This window comes from Myodes glareolus, chromosome 9, assembly GCF_982192425.1.
Source record: "Myodes glareolus chromosome 9, mMyoGla1.1, whole genome shotgun sequence".
Classification (NCBI taxonomy): Eukaryota; Metazoa; Chordata; class Mammalia; order Rodentia; family Cricetidae; genus Myodes; species Myodes glareolus.
In genome coordinates this window covers 50,738,368-50,763,082 of record NC_142034.1, presented here as the reverse complement: position 1 = coordinate 50,763,082, position 24,715 = coordinate 50,738,368, and the positions used below count along the sequence as shown (strand labels likewise).

The following is a 24,715-nucleotide window of genomic DNA, read 5'->3' as shown; positions in this document are numbered from 1 at the left end:
ATTGGATTTATGAGAACATAAATAAAATCAAATTTTGGCAAAACTAGCTTTTAGTACTTTTGTCTGAAGTAATAGATAATATTAAATAATACATAGTATTATTTCCCTGGTATATTTTATACTCTAAACCAATAAAGTTAACCATGGTGAGATACATGGTTAAGTGTGAACTAGATTGTGTATGTGAGTAAACCCTGATAGAACAGTGTGTGGGTGTGCTTGTGGCTACTAGTCTAGCGTGTGCAAGTCACCTGCCATAGATCTGCTGGGAGAATTGGAGAAGGCTTTTGGAGAAAATAGCTTTGGATCTTGGTCTTGGCAGGGGATAGACTGCAGTTGATGAACTATCTTTCCAGATGGGGAATAATCTGATTCTTATTTTAAAAAGATGATTTTGGAGGAATAGAATATAATGGGCATAAAAACCAAGATAACAAGGGCAGAACTTTACCAGGGATGGTGAAGACAGGCTGAGAATGGGACCTTGGGAGGAGGAAGGATGGAAGAGAAACCAAGAAGGAGGCTCAGCCTGAGCTCTGCAGGGAGGGTGGCTCACATAAGATGTCAAAAGCTGACTCAAGGCTTGAGGCTGATGAATATATGGCTGCTGTTTGCTAGTGGAAACCTCAGGCTCAGCAGCTTTTTGACAGACTTGGAGGAGAAATGCACTTAGTTTAGGACATGGTTCCTTTATCCTTGGCCTATTGCCGGACTCATACTTGTTGGTTAAATGTATTAAGTTTATTGAGAATGTCTTGTATGTCCAAGGATTGTGGGGAGCTTGCAGTATTGTTAACTGAAAAATCTGTGGTGATATTTAGTTTTGCTTGGTTCTGCCAAAAAAGAAAAAAGGAAGAAAGAAAACTTTTGCTTCAAACAATCAGCTGATAGCCTCTGCATCCAAGTTTTCCTAAGAGAAGCAAGATCAATTATGTACAGAACTGGCTTTAGAAGCCTTCTCATGCCAGAACTTGTGCCTTCATTGTGGAAGATCTGGGGTTGGGTCTTTAGAGAGCTGTACTGACTAGTTTTTTGTCAGCCTGAAATAAGTTAGAGTCATTTTCGGAGAGGGAACTTCAACTGAGAAAATGCCCCCACCAGAGTAGCTTACGGGCAAGCCTGTGGTGCGCTTTCTTTATTAATAGTTGATATTGAAGGGCCCAGCTCACTGTGGGCAGTACCACCCCTGGGCTGGTGTTATAAGAAAGCAGGTGGGATAAGAAAGCAGGATGAGCAAGCCAGTAAATAGCACTCCTCAATGGCCCCTTAATCGGTTCCTACCTCCAGGTTCCTTCCCTGCTTGCGTTCCTGCTCTCACTGCTTTTGATGATGAATTGTTAAATTAAGTGTGAGTGACATGAACTCTTTCCTCCCCCAGTTGCTTTTGGTTATGTTTTATAACAACAAAAGAAACTATAGCTAAGACAAAAATCCTAGGTGGTTGGTACTTATAGTAAAACACATGTGCTTGGTAACAGGTACACTTTTTCTCTTTTTTTCAGATATTCGCCAACGGTTAGGAAAAAGACCATATTCTCCAGAAAAGGCTTTTAGTAGTAATCAAGTGGTTCGGAGAGAACCCTCTTCGGATGTACATAGTAGGCTAGGTGTTCCCAGGCAAGATGTTAAAGGCCTCTACTCTGATACTCGGGAAAGGAAATCAGGTGAGCAACACGTCACACTGATGGGTGGGAAGGAATGGATAGCAGTGATTGTAAGAAGTAGAGTCAGTGCTTATTTCTCTGCAGTTAGCGTAACTGCTTTTGTTGGCATCAGCATCATGCCTATAGGAAGCTTAGAAAGGAGAAGCGGGAACACATCCTTGTGTATCAGACTTTCTTTTGGGGCCACCAACAAGCTCCCGAATCATGACCCAGAGACTTGTTGATGATGAATGCTCAACCTTAGCTTAGCCTCATTTCTTGCTACTTCTTATAACTTATTTTTTTTTTAAGATTTACTTATTTATTTTGTATGGTATTCTGTCTGCATGTATGCCTACATGCCAGAAGAGGGCACCAGATCTCATTATAGATAGTTATGAGCCATCATGTGGTTGCTTGTAATTGAACTCAGGACCTCTGAAAGAGCAGCCAGTGTTCTTACCCTCTGAGCCATCTCTCCAGCCCTCTTATAACTTATTTTAACCTGTTTTTCTTCATCTATGTTTTGCCTCAGGGCTTTTTATCTTTCTTTCATTTTGTATGTCCTTCTGTCTCTCTTTCTCTCGTTTTTTTCCTGAGCCTAGATTTCTATTTATTCTCCCTGCCAGCCCCACTTATCCTTCTACTGCTTAGCTATTGGCTGATCAGCTTTTTATTGGACCAATCAGTAGGCAGGCAAAGCAACATATCTTTACATCTTAAAGAAATGCAGCATAAACAAATGTAACACACCTTTACATAGTTAAAGTAATGTTCTGCAACATAAATATAACACATCTTTATGTAGTTAAAGTAATATTTCACAACACCCTTGCTTCTTTTTATTTTTACATTATGTACTTTGTCCACACATATATCTAATTCTTTTCGTGTAGCTTTTTTCAATAGTAATTCTTCCATGATTACCTTATTCTTCATAAATAGAGCTTGATTGCTTTGGAGTGTATCTATGCCAACACATTCTAAACACTTTTATTTGTTCTATTTTAATAAAACACTCCCCCTTTTTGAGATTTTTATGTTTTGCTTGCATGTTTGTCTCTGTACTGTGTATATGTACTGGTGCCCTTGGAGGTTGGAAGAGGGCATTGGATCCCCTGGAGCTGGAGTTATGGACTGTTGTATGGTGCCGTGTGGGTGTTCAGAGTCTAACCAGGTCTTCTGCAAGGCCAAGAGCTCTTAATGGCTGAGCCATTTCTTCACTTCAATAAAACTCTTTAAAAATTAAAAGTCAGCTGAAAGCCTGAGAATCGTCATAGTAAAGTAGACCCTTCAGTTTGCAGAATGTTAGAGCTTGCAGTTCCTAGCAGACTGGGGTGGTATGAGCGTGGAGCATGATGCCTCTCACCAGGAGAGGGACAAGTGTGTCAGGAAAGTCTAAAGTGATTGTCTTTTGCTTGGTGTGGGGCCACCTGTTTTGAGCCTCTTTCATTGAGTCTCAAACCGTCCACTTGCACACTGGTGCCAACTGCCTCTGCTGTTTTCTGCACGGCGGGTGTTGGCAGTACACCTGCTTCCTCAGGACTTTCTGGTGCTCGGTATTGACTGCCAAACTGAGGTGTCTTCTCACCCCAACAGGTGGTTTATGGACTCGCTTAGGATCTACACCCAAGACCAAAGAAAAGAACATGAAGAAAGTGGATCACAGGCCGTCTGGTGCTGAGGAAGATGACTCGGAGCTTCAGAGGGCATGGGGTGCTTTGATTAAGGAGAAAGAACAATCTCGCCAGAAAAAGAGTCGACTAGATAGCTTGCCGTCTCTCCAGATTGAAGTCAGCCGGGAAAGTAGCTCTGGTTCAGAAGCAGAGTCCTGATGCCCTGGCCTTGGCAGCTGCCCTCAGATCTGACATTCTTATGTGGGGTGGGGCACACAGTAGGAACAGTTGGCGCCCTTCCCTCCTGCCTGCACCCTGAACTCTTGCTGTCCCAGTAGGACAGTTTTGGAGTGTAATGAGTGTTGAAGGGCATCTCTGTCTTGTGCTGCAGAGCTACAGTTCTGGGCCCTCAAGTCTTCTCCCCACCACCCCACAAGCTTTACCCTTGGAGAAAAAGGCAACCCTCCAGATTTTGTAGACGTTTTCTTAATATTTTTAACATTGTGTCTTTTAAAAGAAATGTTTTACACGGTTCATCCAAAGAGCAGAGAACTTCTCACTGTTGCCTTGGCTCTGACAGCTCTTGCCAGCACCCTTTCCCAAGAAAAGTCAGTTCCCAGGTGCTTATTGGACAGTCTTTGGGGGAAGATGAGGGAAGCTGCTCGCCCAGCCTTCCAGGACCTTAGTATGGGGGCTGAATCTCAGACCTGACCTGGCTGCGTCTGCCCTCCCTGGTAGATAGAAATGTAGCAGCAATGGCTTCCATTCCTCCTTGGGGAGTTTCTGTTAGGGCCCTTTATTGGCTGTTAGCCTGATGTGAAGATCAAGGTAGTGCTGTGGGACTTCTAGGGACAGACAGCTCTAGCTTCTGAATTTGAAGTTGATTTATGTGCTTAGGGATGGGGTCTTGGGTTAATATTGAACAATTTCTAAGTCTGTATTATGTTCAAAAACTATTAATGACTTAAAAGTTTAAATTTTTAATTTTTATATGTGGATATTCCTCCTGTTGACTACAGGGGAAGCTCAAGTGGTGTCTCTTGTGTTGTTAAATATACATTATATACTTTGGAAGAAGGCAAAGAGAAGAGTCTTTATTTTAAATGATACTAATTGTATGGTCTGTTGTACATGAATTCAACTTGCTTTGTGGCCACTGTAGGAAAACCTGTCCATCTGCAATGGATTCTTGTTCATTACAACTTTTCTAGAAGGCATGGGTTGATAATTCATTCTTTTGTCTCTGATTTGTCATTGAAGACTTATTCAAAACTAGCAAATAAGATAATAGTTTCAGAAATTTTTAGTTTATTTTTAATCTTCTTTCAAATTCTTTTACCATGGAAAGTCAGTTGATTATTCGGCCTTTCATCTGACTTTTACTTTGCAATATTTAATAATGTATTCCTCTACAGGTGTAAAACTGATGTTTCACTTAAGCACATTAGAATCTTGGAGTTAGATGATGGTGAGCCACTGTCCCTTTGGGATGTCACGCTCTTCACGTGCTGGGTTGTTCTCATCCATAGAGCACTTGATTTGTGTTTGAGCACATGTCCCATTGGTAGTTGACTACATTGTGAATGAACAGTGTCATAAGAAAAGAAGCAGAAGGGCTTAAGAACTGAAGTTGTAGCAAACCTGTGTCATATGTATTATTTGGTTAACCTCCCCCCATGTAACCAAAGTTGTTTGGCTTCTACGGATCCTAGAAAGAGGTAGCTTTGCTTTCTCTGCTAGTTCAGACCTAAGGCCTCTAAGGTTTCTAAGCTTCTCTTGCCCTGTGTGGCTCACAGATATGTTCTTAGAGGTTCAGACTTGGTAGAATGAAAAGAAAAAGGGCCTGAGAGCAGACCTGGATGCCAACCCAGACCCTGCCCAGTGGTCCTGAGCTTTCCTTTCCACATGAAGCAAGTAAATGGTCTGGTACAGTTTCTGGCTTTGTTGATATCTATTTGGTATTTTTGTTATTCTTGAAGCTGTGTCTGTAGCATGTTTTCTGTTGAGGTGGCAATGTGTCAGGAAGACAGGGCGGATCTGTGCTTAAGCACTGGCTGTGGTTCTGTCAGTGGGTTGGAGATCTTTGTGTGCTACCCACCTGACATGGTTTCCTCAGGGCTTAGGCAACTCCCTCGGCTTTCGTTTTGTTCCTCAGTTATGATGCTTTCCATCCACCAATCCAGACCCATTTGCCTAGGGCCTTTGAGCACTTGTAAGACTCCTCCTAGAAATGAGGAGAGGACTTTATGGAAGATAGGTAGTGATGGCCTTCCCAGCCTCTCTCTCCAGCCTGTACTTGGAGCTGCTCGGGTCTTCAATACCTTGAGCCCTGTATGCTTAGGAATGACGGTGGATAGTCAGGATAGTCTAGCAGACAGCTGGGTATACTTTATCCAGGGTACTTTCTGTACATATGGGGTTACTCCGTGTAGAAGATTTTAAATGCACTTTTTGCTGCTTGATAATAATCGCAGATACCTCATCTCTGTTTCCTACTCCCCCTCTTTATAGAGGGGCCGGACAGCTTCTGACCCACCTCTAGCCTGAACCCATGAGTCCTTCCCTGCTTCTGTCCTCCCTCTCTGCAGCAGCCTCTCTCAGTTCTCCCTCTCCATTCTTGATGTAACTGGGGTGAATTTTTGCTTGAGAGATTATTTACGTAGTATGCAGTTCATCCATTTAAAGTGTACATTTCAGTTGGCTGTAGGCTATTTACAGGGTTGTGTAACCATTATCATAATCAACTTTAGAACACTTTCATCACCAAAAACATCCTGTCCCCACTAGCATTCATCCTTCATCCTTACCTCTTCCCAGACCTGGCAGCTACTAATTGTTCTGTCCTTGGGGATTTGCCTATTATGGACATTTCATGAATGTCCTATGCTATGTGTCTATTTACATTATTTCAAGGTTCATTCATGCCATTTCAAGTCTCCTTCTACCCCCTGTTTCTTCTCTCTCTCTCTCTCTCTTTCTCTCTCTGTATATATATATATATATATATATGTGTGTGTGTGTGTGTGTGTGTGTGTGTGTGTGTGTGTGTGTGTGTGTGTATATATAGTGTAGCCCTGGCCCCTCAAGCTCCCTATGTAGACCAGCTGGCCTTGAATTCACAGAAATTGTCTTCCTCTGCTTAAGTGCTGGCATTAAAGGTGTGCCAGCAATGTGCTTCTCAGTGCTTTTTTTTTTAATTCAGTTTTTTAAATTATCTGCATATTTATTATTCATTTAATGGGCATTCTGTGGTTTCTAGTTTGAGACTATCATGAATAGGCTTCTGTGAGTATTTATGTGCAGCTCCGCTTCATGGATGTGTGTGTGTTTTTATTTTTTTTATTTTTTATTTTATTTTTTTTTGGTTTTTCGAGACAGGATTTCTCTGTGTCCTGGAAATTGCTTTGTAGCTCACACTGGCCTCAAACTCACAGAGATCCACCTGCCTCTGCCTCCCAAATGTTGAAATTAACGGAATCTATGGATCATGGTAGCTCTTACCTTTAGTCTTTGGAAGAATTGCCAAGCTGTATTCCCATGATTCCAGTTTATCGTATCTTCTCCAATACTCATTTTTCACTGTGAAGCGGTATTGTGTGTGTGTATGCGTGCGCACAATGTTTTGTTTTGTTGCAGTGTAGGGCATCAAACCCAGGACCTTGAACATGTAGACAGGTGCTGTACCACTGAGCTACATCCCAGTCCCCGAATGGTTCTGAGTTGCAGTTTCCTAATGACTAGTGCTGTTGGCCATTATTTATTCCTCTTCCTCATCCCCCCTCCCCCATTATTTTATTTTATTTTATTTCTTGGCTTTTCAAGACAAGGTTTCTCCGTCTATCCCTGGCTGTAGACCAGGCTGACCTCGAACTCAGAGATGTGCCTGCCTCTACTTCCTGAGTGCTGAGATTAAAGGTGTGCATCACCATGCCTGGCTGTGTTGGGCATACTTTCATGTATAACAAGATGAACTTTTAAAATATCAATCTGATCTTATTGTTACTCTGCTTGAAACCTTTGCAGAACCTCACCCTCGCTTCTGGAGTAAAATCCCAGACTTCTTTGATAGCCTGTGGAGCCGGTCAGGATGGCCCCTGGCAGTATCTGTGGCCTGTTCTTATTTTTTTCCAGACTGCCTTCTTGATTTCTCTCATGATCAAGATTTTAAGAGGCATTTCTCAATACTGGTTTCCTTGTGAGTGTGTCCCAGTATTGCTATAAAGGAATCTTAGCTGACTCCAGGGTTGGATCCTAAGTCAGTGCCCAACATTAAAATTGAGTGTAATCTAATCAGTTCAAGGCCAGCCTGGTCTACAAGAGCTAGTTACAGGACAGGCTCCAAAGCCATAGAGAAACCCTAGAAACCCTGTCTCGAAAAACAAAGAGTGTAATCTAATCAAAATACCTCTTGGAAATCCCAAGGCGGGTGCCACATTGAAAACCAGCTTCATAAGGTTCTTGTAGTTCTTACCTTTGTGGAAAAGGGTTACTCTTAATTTGGTTGAGTACTAGGTGAAGTAGTTGGACCTGCAATTTAGGACCACGTCATGCACATGCTCCCTTGTTTTGGTGTCACCACACTCAGTGAGGTCACTTTTAAGAAGCTTGGGAACTTGGACCACAGGAGCAGCGGAAGCACAAAGAATGTCTGGGGTTTCCCACACAGCTTGCCTGAGCTTGCTGAGGGGAGGATGGAGACAGTGTGGCTCCATCGCCTTGCAACTGTTTTGTTTGTTTACTTTTCAGACAAGTGCTTCGTGTTTAATCCTGTGACTCGTGTAATGCAAACCACATGCCTCCAGCCCAGCACACATTACTGGACTTTCACTTCCTATTCCTGGTTAATACGCTTGCTAGGCTGTGAGCTCGTGAGAGCAGGGACCACGTTTGACTTGTACATTGGTTTTGCTTTCTCCATGCTTGTCACCATACTGACCCAGCAGGTCCTCTATGAACATTTGTGAGACTGTAAACTTCCAGCCAGAAGAGCAGCTCGACCCTCAGGCCTGTGCCTCTTATGGGCCAGGCCTCATTTTTCTGCCATGTATATGGAATGCTTTATTTTCATGTTTTGTTCTTGTTTTCCTTTCCAGCCTGTGAGCTCCTAAGGAGCAGGTATCTTCATGATATTTTCTCTGTATCCCTGAACCAGCCAGCCCAGTGTAAGTAGAATTTCGGAAGTATTTGGGAAATGAATGACTTTGATAACGCAGCTCGCACACCATTTTTTGTGCCTTTTTTTGATTCTAGCTGAGTTCCCCAGATGCAAAGCAGGCCAGAGTAGTCATTGATATTCCATGTGTGCAATAAGGAGCTCTCACTAAGTGGATCTCAGAAAACTCACATGTTGATGATCTGCCACATCTGAGCGGAAGTTCATCCAGCTCTAGAAAGGTTGCTGGGAATTCGTTTTGTTTTTTAAACTTGAGGACAGTTTTATTGGGGTTTGAAAGAAAGCTGCCAGGCAAGTTGTAAATCGCAGCAAACAGCAAGGGGAAAGAAACAGAAAAGGGCATGCCGCTTGAGTTAAGGTGACTGTCCTCAGCCATATAATGGCCAGAAGTGGGCTTAGAAAGTCCATAATACCCGGAGCCGAGCGGTGGTGGCACACGCCTTTAATCCCAGCACTTAGAGGCAGAGGCAGGCGGATCTCTGTGAGTTTGAGGCCAGCCTGGTCTACAAGAGCTAGTTCCAGGACAGCTAGGGCTGTTAACACAGAGAAACCCTGTCTCAAAAAAAAACAAAACAAATGTTCATAATACCAGAAAGACATGCTTGGATCTAACCGGTATCTGAAAGAAAAAGGATTAGACAGTCTTGAGCCCAGCCCAGAGCCTCTACAAGAGCAGAGTTACTCTTAACCTCTCCCTCTCCCGAGATTTTTTTTTTTTTCAAAAAAAGAATTCATCCTCCCTAGAATAGAAGGAAAGAAGGCTGGCGGCTAAGTCGGAGCTCCAGAGAGGTAACCCTGAACCAGTTCTTAGCCCTGGTCCTGTCTGGATAGGTGACTGCAACCCAGAACAGGAGGCAGGAGGTAGCAGCTCTTGTGCCTGTCTTTGCTTTTAAACTGTACTTAGTAAGATGTAGCTTAGAACCTGAGCCTTTTCCTCCCCCTTTAAAAGTAAGAACTCAAAGAAGAAAGTATTGTATTTTTGGTAATATTGAGAGTAGTACTTTTGCTTCAAGACAGATTGTAAAATGCATAATGTGACCTGCAGCAAATGTCTAGAGCTAGTCTTGTATTTGTAGGATAGATTGTAGCAGACAGAGTAGTCCTGACTCCTACAAAACCCTATAAGCATTTCACAGGATTTTGATGTTTCTAGGAGCAGTCAAGGAATTGTTGCCTCAGAAGCCTGCCTTAGATGGTCTCCCCTTGTTACATAAACTGCCCTGGCCTAGAGCCCTGTCTACTCTAGAACTGTCGATCCTCCTACTGTATCAGATTCTTCAGAAGCTAAGACTTCATGTGCCTTAGACACCTCTACCCCTGGACCAATAAGGGCCAGTGTAGACTACAGAGCAAGAGCTTCATGTCATTGACAAAAATAGCGTCTCCTTTTCCTAGTGTTGGATCCAGTGACTTGTCCCTTTTCTGCCATGGTAGCTAGAGCTGAGCAGATCCTAGGGACTCGTTCTCTCTCTCACATTCACACCCAGAAGATGGAACATGTCCCTTCCTCTCTTCTCTTAGTTTCCTTGTCCATTAATGGAGACCTCAAATGAGATGGCCTCAAGTTTCTTCTTTGTGCACAGTAGTTGAGATGGGAGGAACTTGGACTGTACTTTGCAAGTAGCATTGGGAGTAACCGATAGGAAGGAGATGAGGTCATCAAGAGACCCACCTGATCTCACAGCCAGTGCATGCTCCCTTCCAGCCCTTCAGTCATGAAGGGCCAAGAAGGACCAGTTGGGAAAGGCTGTTGCCATCATGCTTGATAGCCTGAATTTATTCTCTCGGATCTACATGATGGAAAGAAGGATTCATGCAGGTTGTCCTTTGGCCTCCATATATGCACTATGATACGTTCGTGTGTGTACATGTGTGCATGTATATACAAACACACTGTTCAGTCTTTAATTTGGGAGCTATTTGAAAAGGTTGCCCAAAGGCACTAATTTGCATGGGCAGCTATGACAAGATAACCACAGAATGGATGGTTTAAACAACAGACATTTAGAGGGTTCCAGATGGAAGTGGCCTTTCTCTTCTGTGTGTGCCTGTGACCTTTCTCATACCAACAACCCTATGGTATTAGGACTGGGCCCCACCCTTTTGACCTATTTTAAGCTTAGTGACTTCCTCAAAGACAAATTTCTAAGTCTAGTCACATTGAGGTTTAGAACTTGAATACGGGAATTTGGAGGTGGATGTTGTTCAACTGTAGGCACCTGGGAATGCAAGTCTATTTTTACTTTTTAAATTCTCAAAACCTTATGATCTAAAGAGAGGGATTTGTAGTTCAGGGTCCTGGTTCTGGAGGAGACAGTCATTTCTGGCTCCTAGCTCAGCAACTTAGCCATCCATGTAGCCTTGGGCTCAGTCCTTTGCTTCCCTCTGAGATCAGCACCATCAGCCCTGAGATGCCACTACCCTATGATAAAGGTTATTCCAGGTGACCTTGGCTCTGCCTGTCCAACTCCCTGTGATCCTCATCTTCAAATGTTTTCTTCCCAGCTTCTTGAGGGAAGGCTAACTATGAGTGATTAGAACCACTTCTGTCTGGAGGCTGAGGGCAGCCCCCTCCACTGCTGTGTGTCATACTTCCTGCTTGCTTGTGACTCTCAAGACAGCTACTGCCTCCTGCTGCACACTTCTCTCTCTGAGCATGTATCAAATTTCTCTTTGGGAGAGGTAGCAGGGAGACAGGATCTCCTTGTTACATAAGCTGGCCTAGCCTAGAACCCTGACTAGTCTAGAGCTCTCAATCCTACAACAGCCTACTGAACACTGGGATTTCAGGTTTGCTGTGGCTCTATATACTTTCTCTTGAAATAATTGCAAAATCACAGTAGTATTGAGGATAGGACAAAGAACATTTTTTCTCTATTTTGTTTTACCATTCAGTCTTTCCCTTATCTCCATCCCCAACCCCCAAACTGAACTATTTTACACCACATTCCGCTTTACCCTCACCATGGTTTGTGCTTTGTCCATAGGATAGTTACCAAGTTCAGAAATATGTAGTGTCTGGGCAGTATAATAGTTGCTTATTTGTAGTTCAGACTTCAGGCTTCTAGCTGTCTAGTAATGCTATTTCAGGCATTTTTTTTTTCCTGGTTCAGGATCTAATCTGGCATCAGGTAGTGGACAGCCTTTGTTCTGTAACAGGAACAGGCCCCCATCCTTTGTCTTTCATGGCATGGATATTTTGGAAGGATACAGTCTAGTTAGTGGTTTAAGATTGGCATTCATGTTGGTTCCTTGAAGTATGTGTTTTCTGAACTTACAGCCTAGGACTGAAGGCCAGAAGAACAGAACATGAGACAGCAAAGCCACGCCCCTAACCTCGGGGCCTGAGGCTCTGGTTTGTGGGGGAAGCATTAGTATCAGACGGGCTGGGTGGGCCCCTCTGCAAGTTGTAGTTACCGGCCTTGACAATCTTGGGTGGGTGCTGGAGGTGTTGGCCCTCTAGAGTCTGCAGAGATGGCAGAAAATGCACCCACTCCCTGTGAAGCTCTCAGCCATCTGCATTGCCCAGCTTCCCGAGGTGCCTGGGATGGGCACTGAAACAGTCTTGCTGCTTGCAGAGTTCCCAAGTGAGCTGCCATCCCAGGCTTTCCTACCCTACCAAGGGTGTGATTTGTGATGCTGGGCCAGGCCTGGGAGAATCCTTGAGTGGTTCTACCATACGCCCTTGGATTTGGGAGGAGGTGGGCATAGAGGAGTGATGGGTAGATGGGCTGGCTACGGGTGCCACTGCAGCTTGTGACAGGTCTGTCCAACAGCCTGAGGGTGCTCTGCACCATGCTGTGGCAGTAAGTCATCAGACCTGGAACTCTGCTTTTCTAGCTGCTAATAATCTCTGCCAGGCGGTGTACAGAGGGAAATGGTGAATTGTAACCTTTATTCCAGTCATTGTGTAAGAGCTAGTCAAGTGTCAGACCAAGCTGATGGTGTGGAAGTGTTCAGAGTGTCATTGAATCTTCACAGAACTTTGGCTAAGTAAGTTTTCCATGTGAAAAACAATAAAATTGATTTTTATGTAGTCATTAAGGTCACTTGATTGTCTACTTTATGTTCACACAGTAACACTTCAGGATGTTCTCTTACATGCATGTAAGAATGAGAGGTTTAATGCCTAGTCTTTCTGAATTAAGACTGAGCAGTCTAAATTTCAGTTCTCTCCATGCACTGGTATCATTTTAACATGTCAGTCCCTTGTGCCTGGTAGCTGTACTTGGACAGCAGGGTGCAGAGCAGCCCGTCTTTGCAGAGAGGTCTTACTACATGGCCTAGACTGGCCTCAACTCAGTTTTCCTGTCCTATACTCCTCATTGCTGGGATTGCTGTCTGAGGTTCTGCTGGACTGCTGAGTGGATTTCTTTCCCTCACTGCTGTCTGGGCAAATTTAACCATTAAGGAAGTTGGTCTTTAGATATGACTACCCCTGTTGCTAGTAAAGTCTCCACAACCTGGGCTGGGTCAGAACTGTACTGTAAGGCTGAACTGAAGCAATGACTTTAGCTAAACATTGGATCTTCATGCTTACCTGACCCTCCACAGCCCCAGGCCCTGAGTACAGGAGCAAATATAAAAGCCCAGTTTCTGACTTTTTTTTTTTTTTTTTTTGGTGGCACTTTCTGTGGGAGGGGACCCAAGACTGAGTTGGGAGCTGAATCCGTGTGTCTAGCTGGGGAGCATTTTAGATTGGATGGGCTGGAATTCACCTACCTGGATGACTGTTGGCTCTTCTATCTGCCACAGGGCTACCACCAGCCAAACTTGCTCACTCATGTATGAGATGGTGTGTGTCTAATAAGTAACGGAGCTGAGCTGACAATTGTCTAAGTTCCAGGACCCGTCCATAGCTATGGGGGAAGCCACATGCCTGCCTTGTATAAGCCAGGGTGGCTATGTCTACTTGAAAGTACCTATGGTCCTATGGGCCCCCTTCTCTGTATATGCCTCTGTCCCCGCCTCCTGGCCTCTGGTAGAGGAGGGGAAGCTGAGTGCCTTCTAAGGTCCTTCTGTGTTACCTGCTCGGCTCACACAGCTGCATCTGCTCCAGCTATGAAGTGGCTCTTCCACACCCTTCTCTGCATGGCCAGTAAGTCGCCCTTCCCTTACCCCCTGCCTTCAGATGCTCTCAGCTCTGCCGGGACTTTAGGGTTAGAGGTCAGAGAAATGGGGCACTTCTCCAAGAAGTGCCCTTGCTCAGACTTATTTGTAGGCTTGCTGGTAAGGAACTCTTCAGTGTTGATGGCCCCTGGCCTCAGACTGTAGGGTTCTGCCACTCTCTTCCCATCTCCATTCAGCCTCCCCTCACTGCTACATCCTCAGATCTGAGCTCAGTTGGTGCCCAGAGTGTGGTGACACCCCATGACACCCCGAAGAGGACCCCTAGCTAATAGAGCAACCTCAGCCGCTGCGAGTGGGGAGCACTTATGAGAATGTAGATGTTAGTAGGAGTCTGGGGGCGAGAATCTACAAAGTCAGTATGGGGGAAACCTGTTTCCTTTTCTGTGCTGTGGAAGAGGGCAAGGTATTTTTGTTGCCAGGGGTTCCATTCTGTCTTTAACCCTGTGAGGGAGCTGCTTTTGGATAAACTGCCCTGAGCACACCTATATGGTCCCAAAGATAAGCTAGCATAGTCAGGTGAGCTCCAGGGATTGCTCAGATGGGGCTCTATTCATGGTGTTCTTGCCCAGTGATCTGGGTCTTATTTGCTCAAATTTGACAGGAGAATAAGGTGGACATCAGACACAGTAATATAAAGGCTTCTGGAAGCTGTGTCTGTGAAAGGCAGTTCATGCCGATCAGTGGAGGTGTGAAGAAGCTGAGCCATCATAGGAGGATGCAGGTGGGCACCCACCATGAGACAGGCACCCAGGAGGCAGGCTAGGCCCTGCCCAGATCACTGGTGCAACATGTTTAGGAGCAAATTTCGATGTTTAAAAAATATCTGAGGGGCTCAGAAGGTGAAGGCTTTTTTTCTTTTTTTTTTCCAAGCCTGATGACCTGAATTCTACCCTGGAGACCCAGATGGTAAAAGAGAAAATTGACTTGTCTTCTGACCTCTGAATGGTGCCATGTACACACACACACGTGTGTGGGGGCACATATATACAAGTTTTCTTTAAGTACCTGAGTAATCACCATGGAAAGAGGAAAGTTGGTTGAACTTTTTATTGGTTTGCATCCTAGACTTGTCTTTAGTTTTGTTACCTGCAGAGTGTGAAGTGGGGTCTCACTTTTTTTTTTAATCATCAAGGCTAAGATTAGACTAACTCACTCCAGTATAGAGACGACTAAGGCCTATAGACAGACAGACTGAAAGGGTTGCAACCAAGGAACAGTAGAGATCTCCAGGTCTTTGGGCTCCTGCCCACCTTTTTTCCCTACAGTTCCTCAGCAATGTCATCACCTCGCACCTCCTCTACTGCCATTCTTCAAACCCCCAAGGCCCTGGTACTTCTTCCCAAGTTGAAATGCAACAAAGAGCAAGATGGAGTCAGGTGGTGGTGGTGGCACATGCCTTAACCCCCACACACACTCTGGAGGCAGAGCCAAGCTGATCTCTGAGTTCCCAGAGAGCCTAGTCTACATAGTGAGTTCCAGGACAGCTAGGGTTACATAGAGGCGCAGAAAGATCCTGTCTCAAAAAAAGGAAAAAGAAAAGACAAAACACCAAGATGGGCAGATTGTCCCTCAGGCCCTGTAACCTGTGATTGGCTATGCCGTGTGTGGGGTGAGAGCTTGGCCTTAGTATTTGGCGGAAGAAATGACATGGTTCTGCTCTGCTCTGTAGTGTGATGTCCTGAGGTGTGGTGGTAGGCCAGGCCTCAAGAATTTCCTGGAAAGGTTTCAGAGGCTGAGTCCTCAGGACTTTGGAGGTCAGAAGCAGGCAAAGTGGTACCGAGGAGGACCAGAATACAGACTGAGTACAGCCTGGGCTCTCAAGCCCCTGCCTGGCTGGCTTCACTGGTTTGGGGTCAATTCACAACTGTGACTCGGTGGCTCTACCCTTCTGCCCTTCCAAGCCGCCCACTGTAGTAATGACATTTTCCTGTCACTCATAGGAGCAAATGAACTAATGGCTGTCTGAGGAAGGTTCAGAGAGAAAACAGGTGCAGTCACACAGATCTACAGCAGCCCAAACTCCAGCATCCAGCCCTGACTCATTCTGTGGCCACAGGAACTCACTTCCTCCTTAGCTCAGCGGTTGAGTTTACGTCTCATGTGTAAAGGGAACTTTACTATGGATCTGTGAAACCTCATGGGTTAAGAGTAAGGAACCAGAATCCAGGGCCTACTCTACTCTACCAATCCAGGCTGAGGCCTTTGGTGGCCCCACTGGGTAAGCTAGGAGGTGGCTGGCCCGGATCCTCCCAGGCCTAGCCTACACCTGTGTGCAGATGTGAACGAGCATCTTGGCCCTCAGGAACAGGAATCCTGGTACTTGAGATATGCCTAGGAGAATGGGAAGGTCTCAGCAAATAGACTGACCAGGAGGAAGGGTTTTCAGAAGCAGCAAGGCCTGGGTACATGAAGAAAATGGAAAATTAGAAGCTTGGAAACAGAAAGCTGTTTACTCTGATGTTGCCTCCCCATCCCAGGTCAGGACCTGTTGGGCCCCTGTGTGGTGAGAAAGCAGACTGTACCCACACTAACTTCCCTAGCCTGGGGCATGGTCTGTGGGAAGAGCCACAGGACTCCATGGAGCCAGGAAACAGCATTCAGGCAGAAAGGATGGCCTAAGCATAGGTGGACAAGCCAGATGAAACCTCCCATCTCTGACCTCTGGAAAACTAGCTTGTGTTTATGAAGTGTGTATGGCATGGATAGGGAGTGTATAGGATGTGAGTAGTGCATATAGGGTTCTTGTGGTCTGTACTATTATGAACTATATGAAGTATATAGGCTATGTGGTTTATAAGATGGCATGAATGAGGTATGTAGATTTTATATGCGAGTTACATAGGATATGTGAGCATTTAGTATACATGGGGTTTGTGGAGTATGCATTATGTGTGCATGATCCATGGAGTACATATGGGATATATGAGTACATGTGGCATATGAGTGGTATATACAGGTGTACATGGGGCTTATGGGGTCTGTATAATATATAGGTACACAATGGGGTGTGCATGCCATGTCCAGACATATGTAGAGTATATGGGATGTGTGGTGTGCACAGGTGTATGGATGTATAGGCGGTATGTGGAAGGCGTGGATGCTTGAGGGCTCCATGGTGCTGGAGTTGAGCAGTGTGGAGGACTCAGAGTGCCAGGCTGAGGGACTTCACCATGAGGACACTGGGAGCCATGGATGGTCCTGAGCATGGTGGGAAATCACACTTGTGTAGAAGTTGGAGTCAGGGCATAAGAAGGAACAGCAGAGAGGCTGGTGAGGGGGCTGCAGCAGTGGTCCAGTCCATGCGTGCTGAGGAGGGCAGGCATGCAGAGCTGCTTGGAGGGATGTTCAAAGGAAACACTGGGAAATTCACGTGTGCTTAGCACAGTGCTGTCCCTTGCATTCAGGAATCCCCTGAGACCTGTGGCCATTTTTGTTATCAGATAAACTAGAGGTGTGAAGGGAGAGGCTCTTCGGGTGCCTGTGAGGTTTGGGGTTGAGATGGTGAGCCTGTCAGAAAGATGAGGGGATGTGGTCCATGAGCTGCTCTTGCCAGACAGGTGTTCTGTGGATGCTTGTGATCTGAGCTGGGCATGGCCCTCCCCCGGGGCTTTTCTGGGCCTCTGGACCAGGGATCTGGATGCTAAATCTAATCTCATCTCTATAGCTAGTTCCTTATATAAATTTGGGCCTCATTTACTGGGAACAGTGATGACCACTGTTCTGTGAGAAGACATCAGAAACGACCAGTGCAACAGAAGAGGTCGGGGTGGTCGCCAGGGTGAGGAGATCTTTAACTCAGAGGCCCATGTGACTGGAGACAGTTTAGGGAGCAGCCCTGTGGGTAGAGTGGCGCGACAGACACACGACAGACACATGGGCTCTCATGTCAGACAGCATGACAGGTTTGAAGGAAGAGGGTGGGCGGTGAGGTTATGAGAGAAACCACAGCCCTCTACCCGTGGTCAAAGAGCTTTTAACACCAGCATCCACACATCAGACCCCCGCTAACAGATCCTGAGCTAGCACAACCATGTCCCAATGTGAAAACCAAAGCAGTGGGACAAGCCAAGGTCCTTCAGTGACTCCATGGCATAGCAAAGATTTGAACTCAAGACTCTGCCCTTGGGGCTCATGCTGTTCTCTGAGTCTCCGTGGGAAGTATGAAGTAGTGGATACATGGAAGCCCAAACAAAAGTGCAATATAAAACTCCACAGCAGACTCCAGGCACCACCACACTCGTGCGCGCGCGCGCGCACACACACACACATACACACACACACATACACACACCCATGCACTCACACACCTATGCATGTACACAACCATGCTTGCACGCACAGCTCTTGTATACCTGCTACACAATCAGCTCTCAATGACCTAGTTACCTGCCCTAAAGCAGGGCTCTGCCCTTGTCCAGTGAGCCATTACAATAACAGGAGCCGAGTCCAGCAAGCTACCTCCCAGCTCCTCCCAGCTGTTTGTCACCCCACTCTGCTTACCCCTCAGTGCTTCTAACTTTTGGTAAGGGCCTTAAAATCAAGAAACCTGGGCCTTAAAAAACAAAACAAAAACCTGGGATTCAGGCACAAATGACCAATTTACTGAGTCCAAGAGCAATTTGTTAGTCTCATCCTGTAGCACAGTACCTGGAAGACAGCAAGGGACCTGGGAAACGGCTATTACGTTTCCTCTGTACTTTTCCTTCCCTTTCCCACCCATCGAGGGGTCTAGCCAGCCCCTCAGTTAAATGGAGCAAACATGGGGTTGGGAGGGGGTGAGAAAGAGGGCCATCAGGCCTATTATGGTATTTTTCAGGGTGTCTCTTGTGAACCTGGCCCTGAGCTGGGCCGGGTTTTGTGGTTTGGGGGTGTCATGATGACTCAGATCACAGGTTGGGGGAGGCAGATTTAATCACCCCTTAGTTTATCAAGATGGGGTTTAGTCAGAACCAACAAATAACACAGGATGCTGCTGAGTGGATTCAGGGACCAGTGAGTTACTTTACCCAGGATCTGGACAGGCTGCTGACTGGTTGAGCAGGACCGTAAGGCTGACCTTCCAGACACACGGGGCCAACTTGAGGAAGGCACATGGGATGGAGGGCACAGCTGGGCATGGTGGAAGGTGCTCTTGACGCCCAGGGATTTCAGATCTACTCTAGCAATCAATTCCAGGCAGTAGAAGCGAAGCGGAAGGAAGAAGGCCCACTTACCTTGAAACGCACTGGTAGTTCCCATTTTAGAGCTTTTTTCAATTCACTCACTTCCTATTTCTCCCAGCCTGGCTGTCTGAGGCACACGGCTCAGTGTGAACGAACTAAGGAGGCTGAATCCGAACCCCAAGCCATCCTTACCTAAGCTCCGAATTCACAAGGAACACCATCATTCCCTTCTCAATTTGGGGGTCCTGACTGGGGATGCCTGACTGGGATGGCAGTCATGTTGACATAAGGCAGGATAACGGGACAAAACAGGGTCAGATGAAAACAACATCAGACCTAGGAGCAGATGGTGACTTATCTAGTACCCTGAGATGACAAAAAAGAGCAGGGACCTGGGCCTGCTGGGGCGTGAGGTCCTAAAACTCACCTCTTCCTGAAGCTGCTTCTCTCAGGAGGGTTTGCTTTCCAGATGTAAAGTGTTAGTGTTTTCCTTTTCTTTTTCTTTTGGTTTTTCGAGACAGGGTTTCTCTGTGACTTTGGAGCCTGTCCTGGAACTAGCTCTTGTAGACCAGGCTGGCCTCGAACTCACAGAGATCTGCCTGCCTCTGCTTCCCGAGTGCTGGGATTAAAGGCCTGCGCCACCACTGCCCAGCGTGTTTTCTATTTTTAACAAAAGGACTTTTCAGAGCTACCATGTGCGTTGTGTCTGTAGTTCTGAGGAACTACAGAAGTATGTTTTGGAGGGTCCCCTCTGATCTCCCGCCATCATATTTTAGGATTTCATGTCCTGAGCGCCATAGTACATGTGCTGCACTTGGGGGAAGGAGCACGGAGGCTCTGGTGCTTCTGTCTGGTTTCCCAGAGCAGGTGTGTGATCTCTTCCAAGCACCGGGGAAGGCGTGGTCTGCTTGTGTTCTCTGTGTTGCGTCAGGGTAGTGGTAGAGAGGAGATGCACAGCAGCTCTGGGAAGCTTGAGTATCGTGTGCTCTCCCTAAGCCAATCTTCAAGGAAATGTATGTTGATTTAAGTAAGAGCGACAGTGGGCTCCACCAAATAGGCTTTGTTTTTGAAACAGAGCCCTTCTGTGTAGTCGCGTCTGTCCTGCGGCCCTCTTAGTAGGTCAGGCTAGCTTCAGACTCATAGAGGTCCACCACTACCTTCTGCTAAAGTAGTTTCTTTTTCCTGAGTCGAAGACGCCATGAGTGACATTGACTGATCTCCACTCATCCAGCTAAAATGTTCCTAAGCATCTACTGGGACCGGAGCTGTGTCCAGAGCCGAAAGTGGGGCTGGCTTAGGAAGGATTCACGGTTGGACACACCAGTTAATGGTTGATCTCCTTCCCAGTTTAAACGGATTCTTCCATTAAAACAAAAACAAAATTAAAAAGCCAAATTTTTTTCTGTCCATTTTTTTTCTGCTCCATAATTTTAATGACTTTAATAATATGGTGTCATGTGTTTTTATGAATCAGCAGAAATTATTCTGGGCAAGGCGAAGGTCAAGATAAAGATATGGAATGTGGGCACATGGGACTGGGGAGATGGCTCAGGAGGTAAAGTGCTTGCTATGCAAGCATAGTACTTGGTTTTTTTCTTTTCTTTTCTTTTCTTTTTTTTTAAAGCACACATCTCCTGTGTAGCCCTGGGTGGACTGAAACTCACTGGGTAAACCAGGCTGGCCTTGAACTCACAGAGGAGATCAACCTGCCTCTGCCTCTAAGCAAGAGAATTGAATTCAGACCTCCAGCAACCCCATAAAAGCTGGGGGTGGAGGCATGTTTCTGTGACTCCAGAACTGGGGTCGGAGGTGCAGAGTCAGATGGGGGCCACAGAGTTTCAGTCTAGGAGGTGATGAGCTCCAGGTTCTCAGAAGTAAGGTGGGGAGTGACAGAGGAAGTGACGTCAGTCTCTGGATTCCACACACAGGGGTACACATGCACACATACCATGCAAACGTGCACATGCACCACACACACACACACACACACACACACCTGTAAAAAAGATGTGTATGAGGTCATAGGAGTGTATAGTGTAGGGAAAATATAAGGTAAATTGGATCTGTTTTTTCTTGGATTCGCCCTGTCACAGACTCAGGCAGAAGGACTGGGAATCAAGCCAGTGGAAAGGTTTTCACGACAAGATTTCAAACCAGTTCGAAGGTGTGCAGGGTAACTGCAGCACGCTCAGCTGTCTACCACACATGAGACAGAGATGTCAGAATTCCCACACACTTTCGCTCTCCCTCTTTACCAAAGTATTTTAAAACTTCCAGAGGGGGTCTGAGGACCTGCCAGCTGCAGACATAGTCATAATAAAGAGGCTTGCTAGGCCCTCAGGCCCTTCCCTTCAGAATCTGTGATTTAGGATCCTTAGGTATGCCTGGGCATTATAAACCTGTAATCCTGGGGCTGGAGAGATGGCTCAGTGGTTAAGAGCATTGCCTGCTCTTCCAAAGGTCCTGAGTTCAATTCCCAGCAACCACATGGTGGCTCACAACCATCTGTAATGAGGTCCGGTGCCCTCTTCTGGCCTGCAGACATACAGACAGACAGAATGTTGTATACATAATAATAAAATAAATAAATATTTGAAAAAAAAATAAACCTGTAATCCTGGCACTTGGGAGTGAGAGGTGGAAGTAGGAGTTCAAGGCCAGCCTGGTCTACACAGTGAGTTCCAGGACAGCCAGGTATTGCGTAGAGAGACTACTTTTACCAAAACAACAAACAGAACAAAAGAAAAAGGCAAAAGCGAGGTGGTGGTGGCGCACACCTTTAATCCCAGCATTTGGGAGGCAGAGATAGGCAACTCTCTGTGAGTTTGAAGCCAACCTGGTCTATAAGAGCTAGTTCCACAACAGGTCTCTAAAGCTACAGAGAAATTCTGTCTTGAAAAACCAAAAAAGAAAAAGGCAAAAATGGGAGTAGGATACAGCCGGCTCCGTGAGCAAAGCATTTGGTGTGTTAAGTGTGACACGGACTTCAGAACCCCAGAAGCCATGTGGAAGTCAGGTGGGTGTGACAGCCCCTCTTATAATCTCCACACAGAAGGCAGAGAGACAAGGAGCAACTCAGCTCCAGTTTCACCAAGAGACCCAGCCTTAATAGCTAAGGTGAGCAATCAAGGAAGACAGAAACCTGATGTCTATTTCAGTCTCTACATTTCTGCATACATATGCAGGCACCCCTACATGTGCAAATACATATACACATGTATACAAATAAGCAGAATTGACACAAACAGCCCCTAAAGACTCATTTGCGTGTCAGTGGCTCAGGAACTTCATTTCATTGCAAATAAAATTTGCCCCAACCCCTTCATGCTTTTCTGAAGATTGTGGCGCTCTCTCCCACTGCCGCAATCTATCAGCTAACAAATGAGTTGTTTGAACCATTTCATACCATGTCTCTGTGAATATCAGTCTCAAATTGTCTTTTTAACAACGAGTGTGCTCATATTAAGATGCAAACAAAGCTGGGTGGTGGTGGCACACACCTTTAATCCCAGCACTAGGGAGGCAGAGGCAGGCGGATCTCTGTGAGTTCCAGGCCAGCCTGGTCTACAAGAGCTAGTTCCAGGACAGAGTCCAAAGCTACAGAGAAACTCTGTCTCGAAAAGTCAAAAAGAAAAAGATACAATGTAAACAAGGCCTACACAATGTTTCAGGAGTCCTAGCTGCTCTCCACCATCACCAGCACTTGTCTGTGTTCGCTTACAGATGTATCACATGATGCTCTTCCTTTGCCTTTCTCCGATAGCTAATTATGAACATCTTAGGTGACTGACAGCTGCTTGGATAAACTCTTGTGAAATCTTTTTTTTTTAATGTTAGCTTTTGTGCTTTTATTTCATAGTGATTTGTAGAAACTCTTTCCTATTCTGAAATGAATCTTTTGTGAATGTGTGTTGCAATTATGTTCTCTTAGTCTGTGGCTTTTCCTCCCTCCCTCCTTCCCTGCCTCCTCCTCCTCCTCCTCCTCCTCCTTTTCCTCCTCCTCTCTCTCTCTGTCTGTCTGTCTGTCTCTCTCTCTCTCTCTCTCTCTCTCTCTCTCTCTCTCTCCCCCTCTCTCTCATGTGTGTATATATAATTGGCTAGAGTCTCCATATTTCTATGGAAGTTTTACATCTATAACAGGGTTGGGGGATAGAATTGTGTGCACATATATTGTTCCACTCTTTGTACTAAGGCTAGCATAGTTTATAGACCTAACCTTGCTATATATCTTTGCTCTATATTTCCTTCTTTCTTTTCTCCTTCTCACCTTCCTTCTTTGTGTGTGTGTGTGAATGTGTATGTGTAATTTGATTTTTGTTTTGTTTGTTTTTTTAATTGTTTTGTAATTTTTTTTTAAGGTGGGGTTGCATGTAGCCCAGGCTAACCTTGTGCTCCCATTGTAGCTGAGGATGACACAGAGCTCCTGATTCTCCAGTCCTCATCTTCCGAGTGTCTAGACTGCAGGCTTGTGCCACCATCCTCGGCCTCTGTCCTCTGAGCGTGTGTCAGGCTGTGCAGTTCCTGTAATCACTGCTTTACTGTGTCCTGCAGGTTCTGATTTCTCATCTCTCAATCTAAGCTCTCAGCATTTCCGTTGTGACTTCCTCTGCGACTCTAGTTTATAACCAATCTAGGTCCCGTCTGAACGGCAGTTCTCAGAGGACGTGTTGGCTGGGGTCGTTAAGATAGTGTAGCTTATATTATAAATTCTTACAGTGATAAGATATTAATGATAAAACAGTGCAAAATGTAATATTTTTGTTGGTAAACAGAAATATTAGTTTGTTAGTATATGACTAAAATTGAGTGTTTTAAATACTAGATAATTTGGTTTTATGTTAATTGCCTACTTTTGAGGTTTGGATATTTTACTTAATATTTTAGTTTTGGGGGGCTTATTTTTAGACTTATTATTTATTTATTTATTTATTTATTTTGGTTTTTCGAGACAGGGTTTCTCTGTGTAACATCCCTAGCTGTCTTGAAACTAGCTCTAGTAGACCAGGCTGACCCTGAACACACAAAGGCCTGCCTTTGCCTCCTGAGTACTGGGATTAAAGACGTGTGCCGCCACCTCCTGGTTTAGACTTATTTTATGTGTATGAATGTTTTGTTTGCATGTACGTATCACAACATATGTGTGCCTGGTGACCACAGAAGTCAGAAAAGGACATCAGATCCCAGAGAACTAGTGTTCTAGATGGCTCGTTAGCTGCCATGTGGGTGCTGGGAACTGAACCTTGGTCCTCTGCAAGAGCAGTCAGTGCTCTTCGCTGCTGAGCCATCGCTCCAGCTCCTGAGATTTTAGTTTTATTAATCCATTTGTATAAAATTTTATATATTAAAAACGTAATTCGTGGCTGCAAAAGTAAAAAGAGGAAACTGTAAAAAGGTACACTGTTGAATTTCTAAGAAGCAGCTATTCCAGCTTTCTTTTGTTGTTGATTTTAATTCTGTTATGGTCAAGGAGGTATTTTGAATTGTCTTCATCTGTCAGTAAAGGATTGCTTTGAGATTCCGCGTATTGGTCAACTTTGCCAAATCCTTTACATGTGTTTGGGAAAAAAAAATACGTGCTTTCCCGTTGTTAGGAATGTGTTCTGTTGGTTGATTAGGTCAAGCTTGCCAGCTGATCAGAGCTGTATCCTTGATGTTTGTCTGTTTTAATACTAACTTAAAGTTGAAGCCTCCTTTGGTTGTGGCATCTGTAATGTTTTAAATCCAGTCAGGTTTTTGCCATTTAGATTTTGAAGTGATATTGCTGGAGTCATGCATATTAAAAATCACTGTATCTTCCTACTGAAGAAAAATAGGGTTATGTACATATCCATCTTTCCATTCCCTGTACCCAAGAGAGCATAGTCTATTTTTTATTTATTTTTTAAAGGGTTGTGCCCCCATGCCCAGCTTTGGATAGCTATTCTTTTTTTTTTTTAAGATTTATTTATTGATTATATACAACATGTTTTTTTGCACACCAGAAGAGGGCAT

At 45.2% G+C, this 24,715-nt stretch overlaps 2 protein-coding genes across 2 annotated transcripts in view; both read left to right on the top strand.

The window, feature by feature from the left end:
• Ncbp3 (nuclear cap binding subunit 3) overlaps positions 1 to 12,476 on the top strand; it is a 41,513-nt gene extending 29,037 nt beyond the window's left edge. Inside the window, exons 12-13 of the mRNA XM_048448701.3 lie at positions 1,503 to 1,664; positions 3,243 to 12,476. Of these exons, the coding sequence (XP_048304658.1) occupies positions 1,503 to 1,664; positions 3,243 to 3,478 (398 nt within the window). The 3' untranslated portion in view covers positions 3,479 to 12,476. The remainder of the gene's footprint in view (positions 1 to 1,502; positions 1,665 to 3,242) is intronic.
• A 915-nt stretch (positions 12,477 to 13,391) lies between these two features.
• The window catches only part of Itgae (integrin subunit alpha E), a 57,634-nt gene continuing 46,310 nt past the window's right edge, over positions 13,392 to 24,715 (top strand). The window contains exon 1 of the mRNA XM_087910336.1: positions 13,392 to 13,530. Within this exon, the coding sequence (XP_087766462.1) occupies positions 13,494 to 13,530 (37 nt within the window). The 5' untranslated portion in view covers positions 13,392 to 13,493. The remainder of the gene's footprint in view (positions 13,531 to 24,715) is intronic.